Genomic DNA, 18,833 nt, shown 5'->3' with positions numbered 1-18,833 from the left:
GCATGGTGACACATGCCTTTAATCCCAGCTCTCAGGAAGCTGAGTCAGGTGGATATCTGTGAGTTAAAGGCCAGACTGATCTACATAGAGAGTTCCAGGACAGCCAGATCTGCATAATAGAGTAACCTGTCTGAAAAAGACCTTCTGCATCCCTACACTCCCCAGAAAAATCTGTCATCAGAAATGCCACTAACCAGTTTACTTTCCATTACAGTGTAGTTTGGCTTGAATAAGTTACCCTGGATGTCTTCATTGTAAAGGGGTTATGACATGGGTGGAATGCATAAGAAGGAATGCAGGGATGGCATCATTGCTCAACAGTAGTAGTAGAGAATCTTATAAACAGGTTCCAACTGTAATTTCACCTGCATAGTTCAGAAGGGTTTGTGGGTTTTATTCCAGTTTTTTAAACTTCCATTAGCATTAGTCACATTCTAGGTATTTGAAATTTAGAAAGAGATCAGTAGTTTTTACAGGAAATGTTAATTAATTTAGTTGGGAGGAGTTTTTTTTTTTAATGATCTTTCTTTTTAACCCTTTGTAACCAGCAAGAAGTTGAGAAGTTTACAGACCTAGAGAAACTCTACCTCTACCTTCAGCTGCCTTCTGGTCTCAGCAGTGCAGAGAAAAGGTAGCCTTGTTCTTGTCCTTGTCTTTGTCAGAACTGCCTTGTTTGTAGGATGGGGCTAAGCTGTGTGCGTTAGGATTGGTGGGTATTGTTGTATTCCTAGGGTTTTCGGAACTCAGACTGGCAAAACAATAGGTCATTTGGGTGTTTGATAATATTTGGTTAAGTATTTACATGCAGATTTTACTAATTCATTTGTGTCACTGGCTAAAAACTGAAATGTAAGTTGGGTTTTGCTGTATAGGCCAGTGGGAGTATTTATGCAGTATAAAAAAAATTGTGAAAAAAAATAACAGAAAACTAAAGAATAACCAGGTAAGTATTCTGAAGACTAAAATATAGTGTTGTTTTAAATGTAATGATAAGTAAGCACATCATAGGATGTAAGAGGAAAAAGAGAAAGTACAGTGTTGAACATAATTCACTGTAAATATACCTCTTGGTACTTAAGTACTTGGGATATTGCTTTAGTTTCATCATTAAAAACACTTCCATGGAGAAAATTGTTCTTCAGATTCTATTCATAAGAGTTTTATTACCTTCTAAGTATTTCTTAGGATTCATTTCACTCATGTGCTATTTTCAACATTCTATTCATTTAAAATTGTACATAAGAAATGCAATAAAAATTCCATTGCTTTTACCTGCTCTTGCCTCATACCAAATGTAATAACTATTTAAATCATTTCCTGATCTAAAACATGCTCGGTATTTTGGAATCAGATGACTCTTCTAGGAAGCTGAGATTAATGTCAGAATCAATAGAAAGCTTGCCTTATACTGTCTAATACCGATTTCATGAGATCAGCTTATTAAAGTACTGCCAGATAATAAAAATCCATGCTTTTGGTTTGACATGGTAGTTTATGCCAAGAGCCCAATTGTGTGAAGGGTTGTGGTGGGATATTGATCCTCTTGAAATCTCTCCCATGCATTCTAGAGATGTAGTGGTTAGTATGATTTCAGGGTAGGTACTTCTACATGGCAGACCAAAGGGAATATAAAGAATTTACCGTAATATTTGTTTTAAACATTTAATGATTTAGTAAGTATAGGCAAATAAACAGGCAAGTAAGTGAGGAAATACTCACACAAAGGTAATTTTGGCCAAACAAACCTAATGTTATAATATCCCTACCACCTATCATGCGTTAGAATCCAAACCAGCAATGGAATGGGTCAGTAATTGCATTCTGACACTGATTGTAAAAACTGGCTCACAGTCACAAATGAGCAGTTTGTCTATAGATTACTGAGTATCTACTATATGTCCTGAGTTCATTTTGACCTGTTAATATGGTTTTTGTTGTTGTTGGGGTTTTTTTTTTTGGTTTTTCGAGACAGGGTTTCTCTGTGTAGCTTTGGAGCCTGTCCTGGAACTCACTCTGTAGCCCAGGCTGGCCTCTAACTCACAGAGATCCGCCTGCCTCTGCCTCCCGAGTGCTGGGATTAAAGGTGTGCACCACCACTGCCCAGTTGTTAATATGTTTTTAATGTAACATTTAGGCCTTGCTTAAAAAATTATTAATGGGGGCCGGGCTAAAATGTGTCTATATTTTATGATTAGTGATCAGAATGCCATGTCATCTAGTCGAGCACAGCAGATGCATGCCTTTTCCTGGATTCGGAATACCTTAGAGGAGCATCCTGAGACTTCACTTCCCAAACAAGAAGTCTATGATGAATACAAGTAAGTGTTCGTGTCTTACAGTGTGATGTATTACAGCGGATGAGTACTATGTGGTACTGTGATTAATTTTGCCATTCCTTCCTTATTATTTAGCTACTAGTTGGGCACTGCTTTTAGAAATTTCCAAGACACCTTCCAGCTCTAAGCTTCTGTGGTAGAATGAATACAGAGCAAGATTATTAAATGAGGGGTTTGTCTAAGGTTTTGAAGGTAAGATGATGCCATTGGGATACTGAATTAAAAAAAATTCTTACAGAATTTCTAGAATGGCAAGAATAGTGGAACAGACTAGAGGGACAGTGGATGACAATAAAGAAATCAGTGCATGGCCAGGTGGCAGTGGCGCACACCTTTAATCCCAGCACTCAGGAGGCAGAGCCAGGCAGATCTCTGTGAGTTCAAGGTCAGCCTGGTCTACAGAGTGAGATCCAGGGCAGGCGCCAAAACTACACAGAGAAACTCTGTCTCAAAAAAAACAAAAAAACAAAAAGGAAAAAAAAAGAAAAAGAAAAATCAGTATATAACAAAAAACTAGGGGCTGGAGAGATGGCTCAAAGGTTAAGAGCACTGACTGCTCTTCCAGAGGTCCTGAGTTCAATTCCCAGCAACCACATGGTGGCTCACGACCATTTGTAACAAGATCTGATGCCCTCTTCTGGCCTGCAGTCATACATGCTGTATAAATAATAAATAAATCTTTAAAAAAAAAAAAAAAAAAAAAACTAAAACATGTCTTTATACTTGGATTTTTTTAAAAGTCACTTTGTATGAATCTAAAACTATTTAATCCTCCATGCCAACCAAAGAATGTTGAGTTATTTATTCAAGGATAAGAGAAGTCAGTGACTTAAAAAAAAAACAACAACAACAACAACACTGACACACAAATAACTTTGATATGTAAATAATATAGGAAACAGAAGTGTATAGGTTAGAGGGTTTCTAAGACAGATCATGACCAGTAAGTGTGAAATTCAGTCTTGCTTAGTGTGTTTATAATTTATTTGAAAGGAAAAATTCATTCTGGTAGAATAAATAAAGACAAAATTTTGTGGTTATTGAAACATCAAACTAACAAGAATTAATTTATTGTAATATATAATTTGGAAGAAAATTGTCAAATGCTGTTGTTAATTAGTCTAAAGTAATGCAGAGAAGCTACAATTATTGAAAAGATTGTTAGTATCAAAAGAAAACTTTCTAGCTTTACTCATAATTCTTAACAGCTCACAAAAGGGAACATAGTAGGGTTATAGAAAAAACAATGCGTACTTGAAATGAGCAAGAGAACAAATCTGAACTAAGAGCTTTAGTGTTTTCTCTTAAGAAAAGTTGAGCCGGGCGTTGTTGGCACACGCCTTTAATCCCAGCACTCGGGAGGCAGAGCCAGGCGGATCTCTGTGAGTTCGAGGCCAGCCTGGGCTACAGAGTGAGATCCAGGAAAGGTGCAAAGCTACACAGAGAAACCCTGTCTCGAATAAAAAAGAAAGAAAGAAAAGTTGAAACTGAAAGTTGTTCATTCCTACTCTCTGAAACTGTCTAGTGAGTTTCTACTGTGTGCTGGACCCTGAGTATTTGAGGAGACTGGCACTAGCTCTGTCCTCACTCAGGATATATATATTATTATATAATATATATATATATTATATTAGTGTGGTGATACTGTGTACCTATGATCTCAGACTGATCCAGGAGGATTGTAAGTAGAAAGTTAGCCTGAACTACATAAGAAGCAAGAAAAGACAGAGGAGAAAAGATGTATATTTAGGGTAAGCATAGATCCAGTGCAAGTAGGGTAATTAAAATAGAGAAAACATTCTGAAACTTCTAAGAAGTAAATCTGAATTCAGTAAAAGAACACTTGTATGATATGACCCTGAGTTGAAGGTCAAGAAAATAGATGTTGTCAACAAGCTTCTATTACCTGGGCAAGTGTTTAACTATTCTTTTATCATTTGGCACATCTATAAAATGAAAAAATTGAAGATGAATGCTGTAAAATTATAAACTCGTCTGTAGTAGGAAATATTGAAATTATCCAAAGATGTCTTGCTAGTTTCCTAAAAGAAAAATTTGACAAATGATTTTTAAGACTTATTTACTTATATATTTTATGAATATGGGTGCTTTGTCTTCATGTGCACCTGCACACCTAAAGAGGGCCTCAGATGCCTTATATACAGTTTTGAGTTGTCATGTGGGTGGTAAGAATTGAACTAACTCATCATCTCTAGAAGAGCAGCCAATGCTCTAAACCTCTGAGCTGTCTTTCCAGCTCCAAAAATGATGTTTTCATAGTAGACTAAGAAGAGACCTATGACATTCATGTATCCCTAAAGCATTGGCCTTGCACTATTCAACAGAGATATCACCTCTGTTTGTGAAAATGCATGAAAGTAGTAATATTTTCCTAAAAATAATATGTTACTATTATATATGATAGTGAATTTTTCTTTGAAATCAGGAAATATCAAAGTTTTTTTTTTAAATAAAAGATTAAAATTTTACATTGTTAAGGAAGACTAGTAACACTTCCAATCTTGAACCATTAATTTGCAAATTAGTTGAGTTCTGTGAAGAATGTCATTGGAATTTTGATGAGAATTACATTGAATCTGTAAATCATTTTTGTTAATGTAACCATTTTTACAATATTCTGCAAAACCATGTTTATGAGAGAGAGCTGTTTCCACCATGTTACTTCTTCAGATTCTTTATTCAGTGTCTTAGTTTTCATGTAGAGGTCTTCTGTGTCCTTGATTAGATTTATTCCTAAGTATCTTGTTGAATATGGGATGGGTAGGTGTTAAATTGTTATAAATAGTATGTTTTTCCTAGTTTTTTTTTTTTAGCAAGTTCATTACCAGTATATGGAAAAGTAACTATTTTTTTGTGTGTTGGCTTTATATTCTAATACTTTGTTGAAAGTATTAATCAGATTCAAGATTTTTTTAGGGTCTACATTTTAAATGCAGAATCATGACATTGTCACATAAGAATAATTCTTTCCTATTTGTCTCCTGTTTGTTACTTGTCTTATTGCTCTAGCTGAGATGTCAAGAATTGGGTAGGGGTGAGTTTTGTTTGTTTGTTTGAGAATTTCATACATTTTGTCCATATCCTTTCCCTTCCCCACCTTCCTACTGCTGTTCCATCCATCCCACATCTCCCTCTCAAATTCACGTTCTCTTCTGAATCCAGTTAGTGCAACTCATACTCATGGGTATAATGTTGACCAGTGGAACGTGTACAACCAACCAGTAGGCTCATCCCTGAAGAGGACTTGCTTTCTCTCCCTCTGCAGCCATCTGCTACCTTTAGCTCCTCAGCTAGGGGAGAGGCCTTCTGAACTCTGCCCCCGTCTATGCTAGAATGCGGCTAATGTGGTCTGCAGGCAGCTGTAGCTGTGGAAAGTTCATGGGTGCACCTTCCCTGTCACGACGAGAAGAGGCTTTCAAAGCATCCTCCCAGTCTTCAGGCTCTTACAGTTTTCCCACACCTTCTGGGGTCATTCCTGAGCTTTGGGTCTAGGGTGGTGTAGATATCCTATTTGGGATTGGGTACTCCATAGTCACTTTCTCACTACATTTGACCAGTTATGATTCTTTGTAATAATCTCTGTCTGGGGCTGGAGCGATGACTCAAAGGTTAACAGCACTGGCTGATCTTCCCGAGGTCCTGAGTTTAATTCCCAGCAACCACATGGCAGCTCATGACCATCTATAATGAGATTTGATGCCCTCTTCTGGTGTGCAAGGAAACATGCAGACAGAAGAACACTGTGTACATAATAACTAAATAAGTCTTTCTGAAAAAAAAAAAAAAAAAAAAAAAAAAAACCTCTGTCTGCTGCAAACAAGCTTCCTTGATAAGGGGTGAGAGCCGCACTTCTCTGTGGGTATAAGTATTTAGAAGGCAGTTGAATACAATGTCAGTCTGGCAAAATGGTAGTAGTAGGTTCTCTTCTAGAATCTATGACCTCCAGCCACAGGTTCTTGGCTAAGTTTACAGTAGCAAATAAGAGTTTCTTCCTATTGAACTGGCCATAAGTACAGTCAAACAGAGTTGATTACCTTCAAGATATTAGTGCCACTAATTCACTAATGCTGGGCCTGTTGTTATTGTGGTTTGTAAGATTTTCAGCTGGGTGGGACTGTTGAGAAGCATTCTGCTTAACACCTTTTAACACCATGAAAGCTAGCCATCAAGAAGGAGGCTTCCAGATCATTACCAGCTTGATTTCTCCAATTCCCATGACCAAAGTATATGGTATCTTCAGCTAGAGGGTCTTACCTTCGATCAAGAGCTGTTTTGAAGCCGAGTGGTGGTGGCACACACCTTTAATCCTAGCACTCTGGAAGCCGTGGATCTCTGTGAGTTTGAGGGCAGCCTGGTCTACAAAGGAAGTTCAGGACAGCCAGAGCTGTAGAGAAACCCTGGGGCAGGGGATTGGGGGTGGGGTGTGAATAGAGTGGAGAGAACTGACACTCTTGTCTTGTTCCTGATTTTAGAAAAAATGTTTTTAGTTTTCACTCATAAAATGTTTTCTATTGGTTTGTTGTATAATCTTTATTATGTTGAAATATTTTTCTTCTATTCCTAGCTTCTTTGGGACTTTTATCTTGAAGTCACAAAGAGACATTTAACCTGATCAAAAGCTTTTTCTGGATCTATTGAACTGTCATACCATTTCTGTCCTTATATTAATTTACATTTTGCATTACATTTATTAACTTATATGTGTTAAACCAAATTTACATCCTTGGAATGAAACTGCCTTGGTCAGGGTATTTGATCTTCTGTTTATGTTCTTAAATTTGGTTTACCTGAATTTCTTTGAAATTTTTGCACCTGTATTGACCGGGAAGATTAGCCTATGGTTTTGGGGTTTTTGTTGTTGTTTTTGTTTTTGTTTTTTTAATATTCATTTTGGTATCAAGGTAATGCTGGTTTCATACATTAGGTTAGGTAGTGTCCCTTCCCTTCTGCTTTACAGAAGAGTTTAAGTTAAGGAGCTTGGTGTTAGCTCTTCTTGAAGCATTTGTAGACTCAGCAGTGAATCTATCTGGAAATAAGCATACTCAAAGAAGTACCTCACTGGTCCTCTAGATGACTTTAATCCCTTGAGCTGACAGTGGACATCAACTGTCACAGAAACATAATGTGATTTTTGTACTTTGCATTTCTTTAGCTAGACATAAAACCTGAGATAATTATATAACAACATAAATTTTTATCTTTAATAACTGTCCTTAATGGCTGCTATTTATCATGTAAATCATGTTTAGATGCCAGTTTACATTCTTCTAGGTTGTTTTAACCTTCTAGTTGTACATATTATAATGGCATTATGAGTGAACACTTAACACATCAGTATCTCAGAATAAATCCTAATATATGAAACATCTAAAGACTTGTGCATTTGTAATTTGGATAAATGTTGCCCAACTGGAAGAAGTAGAATTTTTTGTTTGTATATTTTTCATTTCCTGTATTATTTCTGTGTGTTCTTTTATTGTTATCACTTTTGTTTTCCTTTGGTTTTTGTTATTTCATTGTTGGAGATTTTCTTCTTATGTCTGATAATCTTTCTGTTATCTGTACTTACTTTATTGAAAAAGTATCTAATATAGCCCAAGCTGACCTTAACTCACTATGTAACTGAGGCTCTCTCTTGATCTTGTCTCTGCCTCAGCCTCTTTCTGCCTTCACTTCTTGGATTACAGGATTACAGATATGAACTACCACCATGTCCAGCTGCTATCTGTTTATATTTAAATTTGGCAAGCAAAATAAAACCAAACTTTGGATGTTCGTTTATTTCCATAACTTGCAATCTACCACACAAAGTCTGGGATTGCACACAGTAACTGTAAGAAGCAGTTTTGTTTTGTTTATTTATTTATTTATTTATTTTTAAAGATTTGTTTATTTATTATGTATACAGTATTCTGTTTGCGTGTATCCCTGCAGGCCAGAAGAGGGAGCCAGATCTCATCACAGATGGTTGTAAATGTACCACATTTTCCTTATTCATTCGTGGCTAGTTCTTTTTCTGTCTGTTATGAATATTGAACCTATAAACACAAATGTATAAGTATCTCTGTGAAATGTTAAATTAGAATCCTTCAGGTCTATACAAAAGAATGGTACAGCTGCATGGTATTAATATGTTCATTTTTAACTTTTAAAAGATGTGTTATGACTCATGTGTTTGATGGATTGGGTACCCATGTGGAGGTCAGGATAACTTTGTGCAGTCTGCTCACCCCTTCCATCTTTTCATGGGTCCTGAGGATGGAACTCGGGTCGGCAGTATTTCTTTCCTCCATGCTTCCCTCCTCTGCTCCTGCTTGACTTCCTGGCCTGACTTCCCTCAGTGTTAGAGTGGGATCAAGCCATGGAAGCCAGATAAACCCTTGCTCCACAAGTTGCCATTGTCAATGTTTTTATCACAGCAACAAAAAGCAAAACAGAAAAGGCAGCAGGTGCTTTTCCTGCTGAGCCATATTGCTGGCCCTGTTTTCAGGTGTTTTGTTTTATTGGGTTTTTTGTTTGTTTGTTTGTTTCCATAACTAATTTCCATAGTGTCTGCATAAGCTACATTCCCACCCTCAGCTGAATATGAGTTCCTCTTTCTCTTTCCCTTATCCTCACCAGCATTTTTGTCACTTCTTTTCCTGGTGACAGCCATTCTGACTTAGGTGAGATAGAATCTGAAAGCAGTTTTAATTTGCATTTCCCCAGTGGCTTATAATGTTAAACATTTTTATATTTCTTTTAGAAGCAGTTCATTTATTGATTGGACAGTTTGGTTTTGAGGTGTTTAATTTTTACACTAACATCCTGGTTATTAGTCACCTATCTCATGCATAGTTAGTTGCCAAAGTTTTTTTTTCCATCCTGTAAGTTCTTTTCTCCTTCTAGTGATTAATACCTTTGTTGGGGTGGGGGGGCTTCCTAATTTGATATGATCCCATTTGTCATTTCTTGGGATTATTTCCTGTGCTATTAGAGCAATATTCAGAAAATCCTTGCCTGTGCCTATATCTTTGAGGTGGCTTATTATGTTTTCCTCTACTATTGTCAAAGTTTCAGGTCTTAACATGAAGTCTTTAATTAATTTTTAACTGAATTTTCTATTGGATGAGAGATAAGGATCATTTCATTCTTCTACGTGTGGAATCCATTTTTTGTCTTTTTTTTTTTGTCTCTGTTACAGATAGATCTCTTTGTCTTTCTCAGTTCATTTTGGTAGTTGTGTGTTTCTAGAATTTTGATCATTTCTCATAGCTTAATTTGATGGCATTTAGTTTGTCGTCATTTTCTCTCATAGTAATTTTTATTTCAGTAAAGTCAGTAGCAGTGTTCTTTCATCCCTTATGTTACATAGTTGTGTGTTCTTCTTTCATCCCTTATTTTTCATAATTTGAGTGCACTTTTTTTAGTTCTTCTCTCCCATACCCTTGGTCAGTTTATCAACTTCATTGATCTTTTCAAAGAATCAACTTTTGGTTTAATTTTTTCCCCTAATACTATTTCTTTCCTTCCCACTCCAATCCTCTTTTTATTTTTATTTTTTTTATTTTTTATTTTTTTTATTTTTATCTTTTTTTTTGAGACAGGGTTTCTCTGTGTAGCTTTGCGCCTTTTCTGGAACTCGCTTGATAGTCCAGGCTGGCCTCGAACTTAGAGAGAGATCCACCTGACTCTGCCTCCCGAGTGCTGGGATTAAAGGCGTGCACCACCACCACCACCACCACCACCACCCGGCCTAATCCTCATATTTTTTTCTTCTTTTTTTGCTTGTTTTTAGTTTCCTCCCCCTCTCTCTCTCTCATTCTCTCCTGTTCTCTCTCTCTTTAGCTTAAGGTAGAAGAGTGAGTTTGGGCTTTTCTAGTGTTGGCATGTGTAGCTTTGTATTCTGAGTGCTGCTTTGACTATATCTTACATGTTTTGTTGTGTTTTAATTTTTATTTACCTCTTTAAGTATTTTGTAATTTCTCTTGTTACTTCTTCATTAGCTTACTGGTTATTTTAAAATATTCTTGATTAATTTCCATGTATTTGTGAATTTCCATGGTTTTAGATAATAGCGTAGATGCTCCCAGTCTTTTTGAGACTCTCAGCATACTGTTCTCTTTCTGGTTATTTGTTTTAGTTTTTTTTAATGTTTGAACTGCTGTGTCTTTGTGTCTATAGTTAACCTGATTTGATCATGTTTATGTTAAACCTGTTGTACTAATACCTGACTTAATTAGAATTTTGCAATCTTTTACATTACTATGCCATCAAATTAAGTTATGAGAAATGATCATAATTCTATAAACACACAACTACCAAAATAAACTGAGAAAGAAAATGAGATCTGTAACAGAGACTGAATTAGTGATTTAAAAGTACCAACAAAGAAAACCCCAGTTCCAAGTGGTTTCAATGGTAATTCAAAAATTCTCACATTGGGGCTAGAGAGATGGCTCTTGCAGATAACCCAGTAATTGCTGATGAGGTATAAATTACATTTGTTGGTTTTGCTGGTCATTTTCTGTGTGCTATACCTCATTTTATTCCTCTTCTCCTATTGATGTCTTTCCATTAAATAAATGGTTATTTTCTAGTAAGTTACTTTCTTTTTTTCACTTTCTACATTCTGGGTTTTCTTTCTCTTTTTTTAAGATTTATTTATTTATTATGTATACAGTGTTAGGCCTGCATGTATGCCTGCACACCAGAAGAGGGCATCAGATCTCATCCTAGATGGTTGTGAGCCACTATGTCATTGCTGGGAATTGAACTCAGGACACCCGTAGAAGAGCAGCCAATGCTGTTAACCTCTGAGCCCATTTCAGGTTTTCTAATAGTTGCCCAAGATATAACAACTATCATCTTAATTTATTTCAGAATCTAGTTTGGATTATACCTACAAAAATACATAAATATGTTTGCATGTGTATGTCTGTTTCCCTTACCCTGTACATTTTTTCTATAATGTGCCATCAGCCAGATTTATAATTGGTGTTATATGCAGTTGCCTTTCAGTTCAGATAGGCGAATATCAAAAGTCACACATGGAAGATACATTTACTCCATACTTTATATTAAATTGGGGTTTTTGTTTGTTTTTTGTTTTGTTTTTTTGGTATTCTTTCTTTATTCATGTGAATTTCTTTCAGAGCTGCTATCTCATGCCAGTTTTAGCCCAACTGACTGCCTTTAGCATTGCTTGTAGAACACATCTGCTAGTATTGAATTGGAATTTTGTACCCCTCTGGGAATACCTTCATTTCTCCTTCACCTTTGAAGGATGGCTTGTTTTGTTAGAAATAGACTTCTTAGTTGACATGTCATCTCACTGCCCTCTGGTCTCATGTTTCATTATGACAAAGAAGCTGTAGGTCTTACTGAAATGAGCATTTGTACATAATGAGCCACTTCTGGTTTCCTTCAGAATCCTACCTTTGGCTTTGACTTTCAGCTGTCCATAATGTGTGGTTCTCCAAGCTTTAGTACTTGTTTGTTGTACTTCTGAGATATGTAAATTAATTTTTTTCTTTAACTTGGGTAATCTTTAGCTGTATTTGGTTTTTCGAGACAGGGTTTCTTGTGTAACATCCTGGCTGTTCTTGAACTCAGTATAGACCAACCAGTTTGTCCTCGAACTCACAAAGATCCATCCGTCTGACTCATGCACTACCCTGCCCAGCTGCTGTGGGTTTTTTTTTTTGGGGGGGGGTGTTGTTTTTATGAGCATTGGTGTTTTGCCATGGTTGTTGGGTCCACTGGAACTGGAATTACAGACAGTTGTGAACTGCCATGTAGGTGCTGGGAATTGAACCCGGCTTCTCTGGAAGAGCAGTCAGTTCTCCTAACCACTGAGCCATCTCTCCAGCCCTGCTGTTGTTTTTTTAAATAGTCTGCCTTTCTTCTATCTCTTCTATGGAACTCTGATAACATCCAAACATCTCAAGGACTCTGTTTCTTTGTCTTCATTCTTTTTTTCCTTTTGGTCTTCAGAGATGATAATCTTCTTAGTTGAGCTTATCTTCATATTTGCTGACTTTTTTTATGGACTGCTCAGATCTGCTTTTTGTTGTTGTTTGGTTTTTTGTTTGTTTGTTTTGTTTTGTTTTGTTTTTTCCGAGACAGGGTTTCTCTGTGTAGCTTTGCGCCTTTCCTGGATCTTGCTCAGTAGACCAGGCTGCCCTCGAACTCACACAGATCCACCTGCCTCTGCCTCCCGAGTGCTGGGATTAAAGCTGTGTGCCACCACCGCCCGGCAGATCTGCTCTTAAGACTCTATTGAATTTTTCTCACCAGTTATTACAATTTTAAACTAAAGTTTTGAGTACTTATTTTCATCATAGCAAAATTTTATTACATATTTTCTAGAACTATAACTTTTATTAATATGTGCAGTTTCTGTCTTTCTGTTGATATTTCCTGTTTGTTGAATTTGGTTTCCCTTCACTCTGAGTATGTTTTAAGTAGCTGTTTTATTGCCTTTGTGTAGCAAGTCCAGAATCTATCTAGACCTCCCCAGGCATAGCTTCCAATGATTACTATTTTTTTTTTAGGCAAAGGTTTTGATTCTTTATATAGCTCATAATTCTTTGTTGCAAGTTAGACATATAATATGGTACTCTAGAAATGAGATTGAGTCCCTGCCCAAGGCTTGTGTCTGTTGCTTCTTACAACTGTTTCTCTTCCCTTTTTTGGGGAAGTGGGGGCGCGTTTCAAGACAAGATTTCTCTGTGTAATAGCCCTGGCCATCTTGGAACTCACTCTGTAGACCATGCTGGCCTCAAACTCAGAAATCCACCTGCCTCTGCCTCCCAAGCGCTAGAATTAAAGGTATGTGCCACCACCACCCTGCTAAGGAATGATGATTCTTAAGTGACTGTTTTGAACTATACTGTGTTACTATGTCTGCCTACTGAAGTCTACCTAGCTTAATAGTCAGCTAATAAGATTAAGATTTCACTAAGGACCTGGAACCAATAAATCTCCCAGTCTTTATTCACCAGAAGTCTCCATGAGTGTGTACTGGGATTCAGCATCAACACACAGGCGTGGAATTAACTGTCCTTAGCCTTCACTTTCTGCTTTAGAGAGACTTTCTCTTTAGTCTAAGGTAGGGCTTTCTCAAGTCCTCCAAATACATGTGATTTTCTAAGTCTCAGGACCATTCATATTTTTCGCTGCAACACATCCATCTTATTCCCCAGCTTCTCTTTACTCTTTCTGGTTAGTTTACAGTTTCTGCAATTGTAGTTTGCATGCAGTCTTAGGCAACCCACAAAGCAAAATACTTGCTTATAATTATTTTTAACCACTTCTCCCCATCCCATCTCCTCAAAGGATCTTAATACTGGATAAGCTCTGCTAGATCAAGTTCGATATAGACAGCCTTCTAAGAGGTCAAACATGGTAATTATTTATATACACAATAATTTAACTCTATTTTAAACTGCTGCAGTCTTTCAGGCATACTGATCATTACATAGTTATCTCAAATCAAATGATTGTCAAGAGTAATTGTTTGATCTTAATTTTAGTTCTGCTTAATGATACTAACGGTTCTAACCTCATCAAGGCCTAACCTAAAAGGCACTATAGCACAAGCCTGGGAACCAATTGACTTGGGGACAGCTGCAATCACCTACACTATACTGTGCACTCTGGCATTCTTGGGTGTCTGTGACAAACTCCAGAGCTAGTGTACATAGCCATGTCTTAGCTGTGTGTCATTGCTCTGCCCCAAAATAGGGAGCAATATGAAAGAAGCAAATTATTTATAGGTAATATCAGACACTTTCTGAATTTTCTCTACAGACTCAATGTATTATTTCTTTCAAACATTGGCATTTCAACAGTCGTGTTTTGTTTTGTTTTGTTTTTTTACCAAATTTATCTTTGAAATTACCACAGATGTATTATTTGATTGACATTTTAAAGAGAACATTATCCACATATCTCTGGGACTTCCCTACATTTTTTTTCCCAGACAGAGTCTAACTGTGTAGCCTTGGTGGCCTGGAGCTCACTCTGGAGACCATGCCGGCTTTGAAGTGACAGAGGTTCCCTTGCCTCCTCTGCCTCCTAAGTGCTGGGTTTAAAGGCATGTACCACCATGCTGCCTAGCTTCCCTGTGTTTGAATTTGTTGTCATCTGTAACACATGAGTGGTAAGATTCATTAAAAAAGCAGGATGGACTTGGTTAAAAAATTGTTAGAAAATAATTAGAAAAATAACCACCTTAATTATTCTGTATAAATATTAGGAAAAAAATTGATAGAATTTTGGTTGCATCCCAAGTATCCAGGGTACTTACAGCTATTAATTGGCAGTGTAAATATCTAATCCATAAGATACGTAAATTAGATTAAATTAGACCAAACCTCTTTGTACAAATTCCTATCTATAAATTTCCTAATAAAAAATTTACCTCAAGGATTTGAGAAAAGTGAAGTAATACTTTTTATAAAGAATTCAATGATGTAAGATCTGGTCAGTTATTCTCTTGACTGTCTGCACTCATCTTCTCTACTGTGTTTTAGAATATTTTTGTAGATTAAATAATATTACTTTTGCACTATGTAATTAAATTGTAAATGACATGAAAAGGTACTAAAGACTGAATTCCATGTATTTGAGTGACTTTTTCAGTCATATTAAATGATAATTGTGCTTTCAGTCTTTAAAACATAATTTTAAATAAAAAACAAAATAAAAAGACCAAATAATCTCATTTTAAGAATGATGTTAGCTGGACAGTGGTGGCCACACTTCTTTAATGCCCGCACTTGGGAGGCAGAGGCAGGCTGATCTCTTTGAGTCCGAGGACAGACAGGGCTACACAGAGAGATCCCTATCTTGGAAAACAAAAACAAACAACAAAAAAGGGTGATGTTAGAGTTATTCTATAAACACATTTTTTGTTCTTTAGTTTTTATATGTTGCCTAAAAACTACCTAACTATATGAGTTAGGTGTTAATTGACACCAAATCTTGCTTGAAGAATCCTGCAGGAAAATGAGATGTAAACTAACCAGCATCTTCCTTTGGCCTGGCATGACCCACGGCTTATAATATAGACCTCATTTCAAACCCATGACTGAGTGTACCCTATAAATGCTCCATAAATTATACTTTAAACAGAATCACTATTCAGAACTTTACAATGGGTAAGAATGAAATTCTTTAGGTGAGACAGTTGATTGGCTTGATCAGTTTGGGAGGCAACTAGGCAGTGGGACCAAGTCCTGTGCTCATTGCATGAGTTGGCTGTTTGAAACCTGGAACTTATGCAGGGACACTTGGCTCAGTCTGGGAGGAAGGGACTGGACCTCCCTGGACTGAGTCTACCAGGTTGATCACAGTCCTCGGGGGAGGACTTGTCCTGGAGGAGGTGGGAATGGAGGGTGGGCTGGGGGTAAGGGGAGGGGGTGGGAGGGGGGAGAATAGGGGAACCCATGACTGATATGTACAACTGAATGGTATTGTAAAATTATATATATATATATATATATATATATATATATATATATATATATATATATATATAAAGAAAGAAAATGCCAAAAAAAAAAAAAAAAAGAATGAAATTCTTCAAAAATTAAAACCACTGAAATCTAGAGGCAGGCCACCTTACAGTAGAGTTGTCATAATCAGGGAGGGACTCACGTGAGGTAACTCACTATTTAACAGTATGGCCGTTTCTGTGTATAACAAGAAGTTAAGCTGTACAACTGAATTCCTTTCTCATTCTAAGCTTTCACAAAATTAAAGGGATACAAAGGGAAAAGGTGACTCTGGACCTTCAGGACCTCACATTGCCCTTGTTGTCAGCTTTACCAGTGGAATAAAATGTTGGTACAGATGATTCTAAGGTCTCTTTTAGTTCACATACCATGTTTCCGTGTTTAAACCATCTCATGTCATTAACGGTGATGTTTGACACTGATGATGTGAGACTGAACGTTATCTCTGTGTGAACTCGCTGTATGTGCAGAAATTATAGCCCTGCTAGATGAGCTTACATGAGTACATTTAGGACCCTGAGTTTAACCAGATGCTGTTGAAAACAGTGCTGTAGACCTTTAGAGTGAATCCAGCAAATTCAGTCTGAATTTAATGTGCAGCTCTCAAGAATGAATGTTTATAAATTATCCTGAATTACTGGAAGGTCCATTACTTCACTTTATTTACCAGACTGTACTGAAGTAACACCATACTGTGTGTTGCTGATTTCTGTCACTTTTTAATTGGTCTGTCCTTCTTTTGCAGGAGCTATTGTGACAATCTTGGCTACCATCCATTAAGTGCTGCTGACTTCGGAAAAATCATGAAAAACGTATTTCCAAACATGAAGGCACGCCGTTTGGGCACTAGAGGCAAATCTAAATATCCTTTATCAGAATGCTATCAGTGATCTCTTTTGGCTCATCTGCTATTGTAGCTCAGTTGGCAACTACATTTAGAAATAAATGTAAATCAACAGCTCAAAATCCTTAGAAGAATAACTACAAATGTCATTTCCCCCAGCTGTTACCAAGCTACATAAGAAATAGCAAGTGGTTTATGAGTTTATAAAATTCTGATAGATTTTATTTTTTACTTATTTATTTATTTTTGGTTTTTCGAGACAGGGTTTCTCTGTGTAGTTTTTGGTACCTGTCGTGGATTTCACTCTGTAGCCCAGGCTGGCCTTGAACTCACAGAGATCCGCCTGGCTCTGCCTCCTGAGTACTGGGATTAAAGGCATGTGCCACCACTGCCCAGCCTATATTTTATCTTTAATCGTTTTCACTATTTTATCTATTTTTATTCATATTTTTGTGTGTATACATGTGCATGTGTCCTCAGAGACCAGGAAAAGGTATTATATTCTCTGGAATTGGAGTTACAGGTAGCTGTAAACCTCAAAGTGTGGGTTCTGGGAACCCAATCCAGGTTCTCTTTAAGAGCTGCAAGTGCTTTTAAGCACTGAGCCATCTTTCCAGCCCTCCTTATCACTTTACTATCCATTCACCTTTGCATTAATAATAAAAATTAGGAAATTATGTATTTAGTAACTGTAAATTTTATCAATAAAAGTGGAAAAAAGATGTTAGCTTATCTTCTTTTTCTTCTCTAATTCAGAAACATGGGAATCTGCCTGGTGATTAGAGATAGATAGATAGATAGATAGATAGATAGATAGATAGATAGATAGATAGATAGATAGATGAGTAAGTGAAGATGTGATAGATAGATAAATAAATAATGATGATGTTAATAATACACTCAGAATTGTTCTTGTCTTGTAATGAAAGATCAATATTCACTTTATTTTTCTGGCACCCATTAAAGGGGAGCATAGAAAAAGCCCTTCTTGTGACAGAGCCCAAACAGAAGTAAGGGGAGGAAAATTAAGAATTTATTAAAGGTTTTTCTGATCCTAGAAGATTTTAAAATAGAGACTATCTTTTATTAGAAATGCATTCATTTCTTCCTTGCTTAGTTAGCTCTTGACCTTTTTAAGGCCTTAAATTAGCTACTGTGGTGATGAGAGAAAGGGACAAGGAGGAAGGCTGCCTTTCTAAAGGAGTCACAGATGCATTTGAACCACTCTACCCTTGTTTCCTGAATACAGATAGCAAAGGTCTTGATGTGCCTTTGGCATGTTACAGGTGATAATCCTGTATGTTTCAGTGGAAAAAGAAATGTAAAGGTTAAAGCCCTTGTGATACTCTCAAGAGCTGTTTTTGTCCCTATGCCCTGGACTCAAGTTTCCCATCCCTTTGCCAGGTTTCCATCTGCTGGTTCCTTCTCTGACCTGCTTGTTGCTGGTGGCTGGCAGTGCATAGTGGGAACATTTATTCCTTTCACTTAGACAGTAATACTGAACATTCTACAAGAAACGTTTCGTTTTGAAAGCATGAAAATATTCTGAGTTTCTACTAGTAAATTGTGTTTTTACTGACGAATTCAAAAAGTAGGTGTTACCTCCTGGTGATTGTATTGTCATTTCATGTACAGTTCTTTCTCAAGTGCTATCTATATAGGCAGTCCATTTAATTTAAAGTGGTTTCAACCTTAACTGTTTATCACATATTGCTACAGTGGACTAAGGAAAAAAGCTTTTGTTCATATGCCAACACTGCCCAACCTTGACTTTCATAAAACTGGAGATGGAGTAAGGATTCTACCATTTCTTTTCTTTTTTTTCTTTTTTTTTTTTTTTTTTTTTTTTTGGTTTTTCAAGACAGGGTTTCTCTGTGTAGCTTTGTGCCTTTCCTGGAACTCACTTGGTAGACCAGGCTGCCCTTGAACTCACAGAGATCCGCCTGGCTCTGCCTCCCGAGTGCTGGGATTAAAGGCGCGTGCCACCACCGCCCGGCAGGGGCCATTTCTTTTTAATAAAGAGAAATGTACCTTTAGTTGAATGCATTCTGTACAATATCCTGGTTAAAGTCACAAACTGAGAACTGTTCTTTCTACAAATAACTAAGAAGAGGGAGAGAAAAATCACCC

The 18,833-nt window shown here is 36.9% G+C and overlaps 1 protein-coding gene across 2 annotated transcripts in view; it reads left to right on the top strand.

The window, feature by feature from the left end:
* Rfx7 (regulatory factor X7) overlaps positions 1 to 18,833 on the top strand; it is a 97,684-nt gene that overhangs the window by 66,266 nt on the left and 12,585 nt on the right. For both annotated transcript variants that reach the window (XM_028865435.2, XM_028865442.2), the window contains exons 4-7: positions 549 to 631; positions 2,196 to 2,318; positions 16,605 to 16,721; positions 18,411 to 18,495. In XM_028865435.2, the coding sequence (XP_028721268.1) occupies positions 549 to 631; positions 2,196 to 2,318; positions 16,605 to 16,721; positions 18,411 to 18,495 (408 nt within the window). The remainder of the gene's footprint in view (positions 1 to 548; positions 632 to 2,195; positions 2,319 to 16,604; positions 16,722 to 18,410; positions 18,496 to 18,833) is intronic.

Source organism: Peromyscus leucopus, chromosome 7 (genome assembly GCF_004664715.2).
Source record: "Peromyscus leucopus breed LL Stock chromosome 7, UCI_PerLeu_2.1, whole genome shotgun sequence".
Taxonomy (NCBI): domain Eukaryota; kingdom Metazoa; phylum Chordata; class Mammalia; order Rodentia; family Cricetidae; genus Peromyscus; species Peromyscus leucopus.
This window is presented reverse-complemented; position numbering and strand designations above follow the sequence as displayed.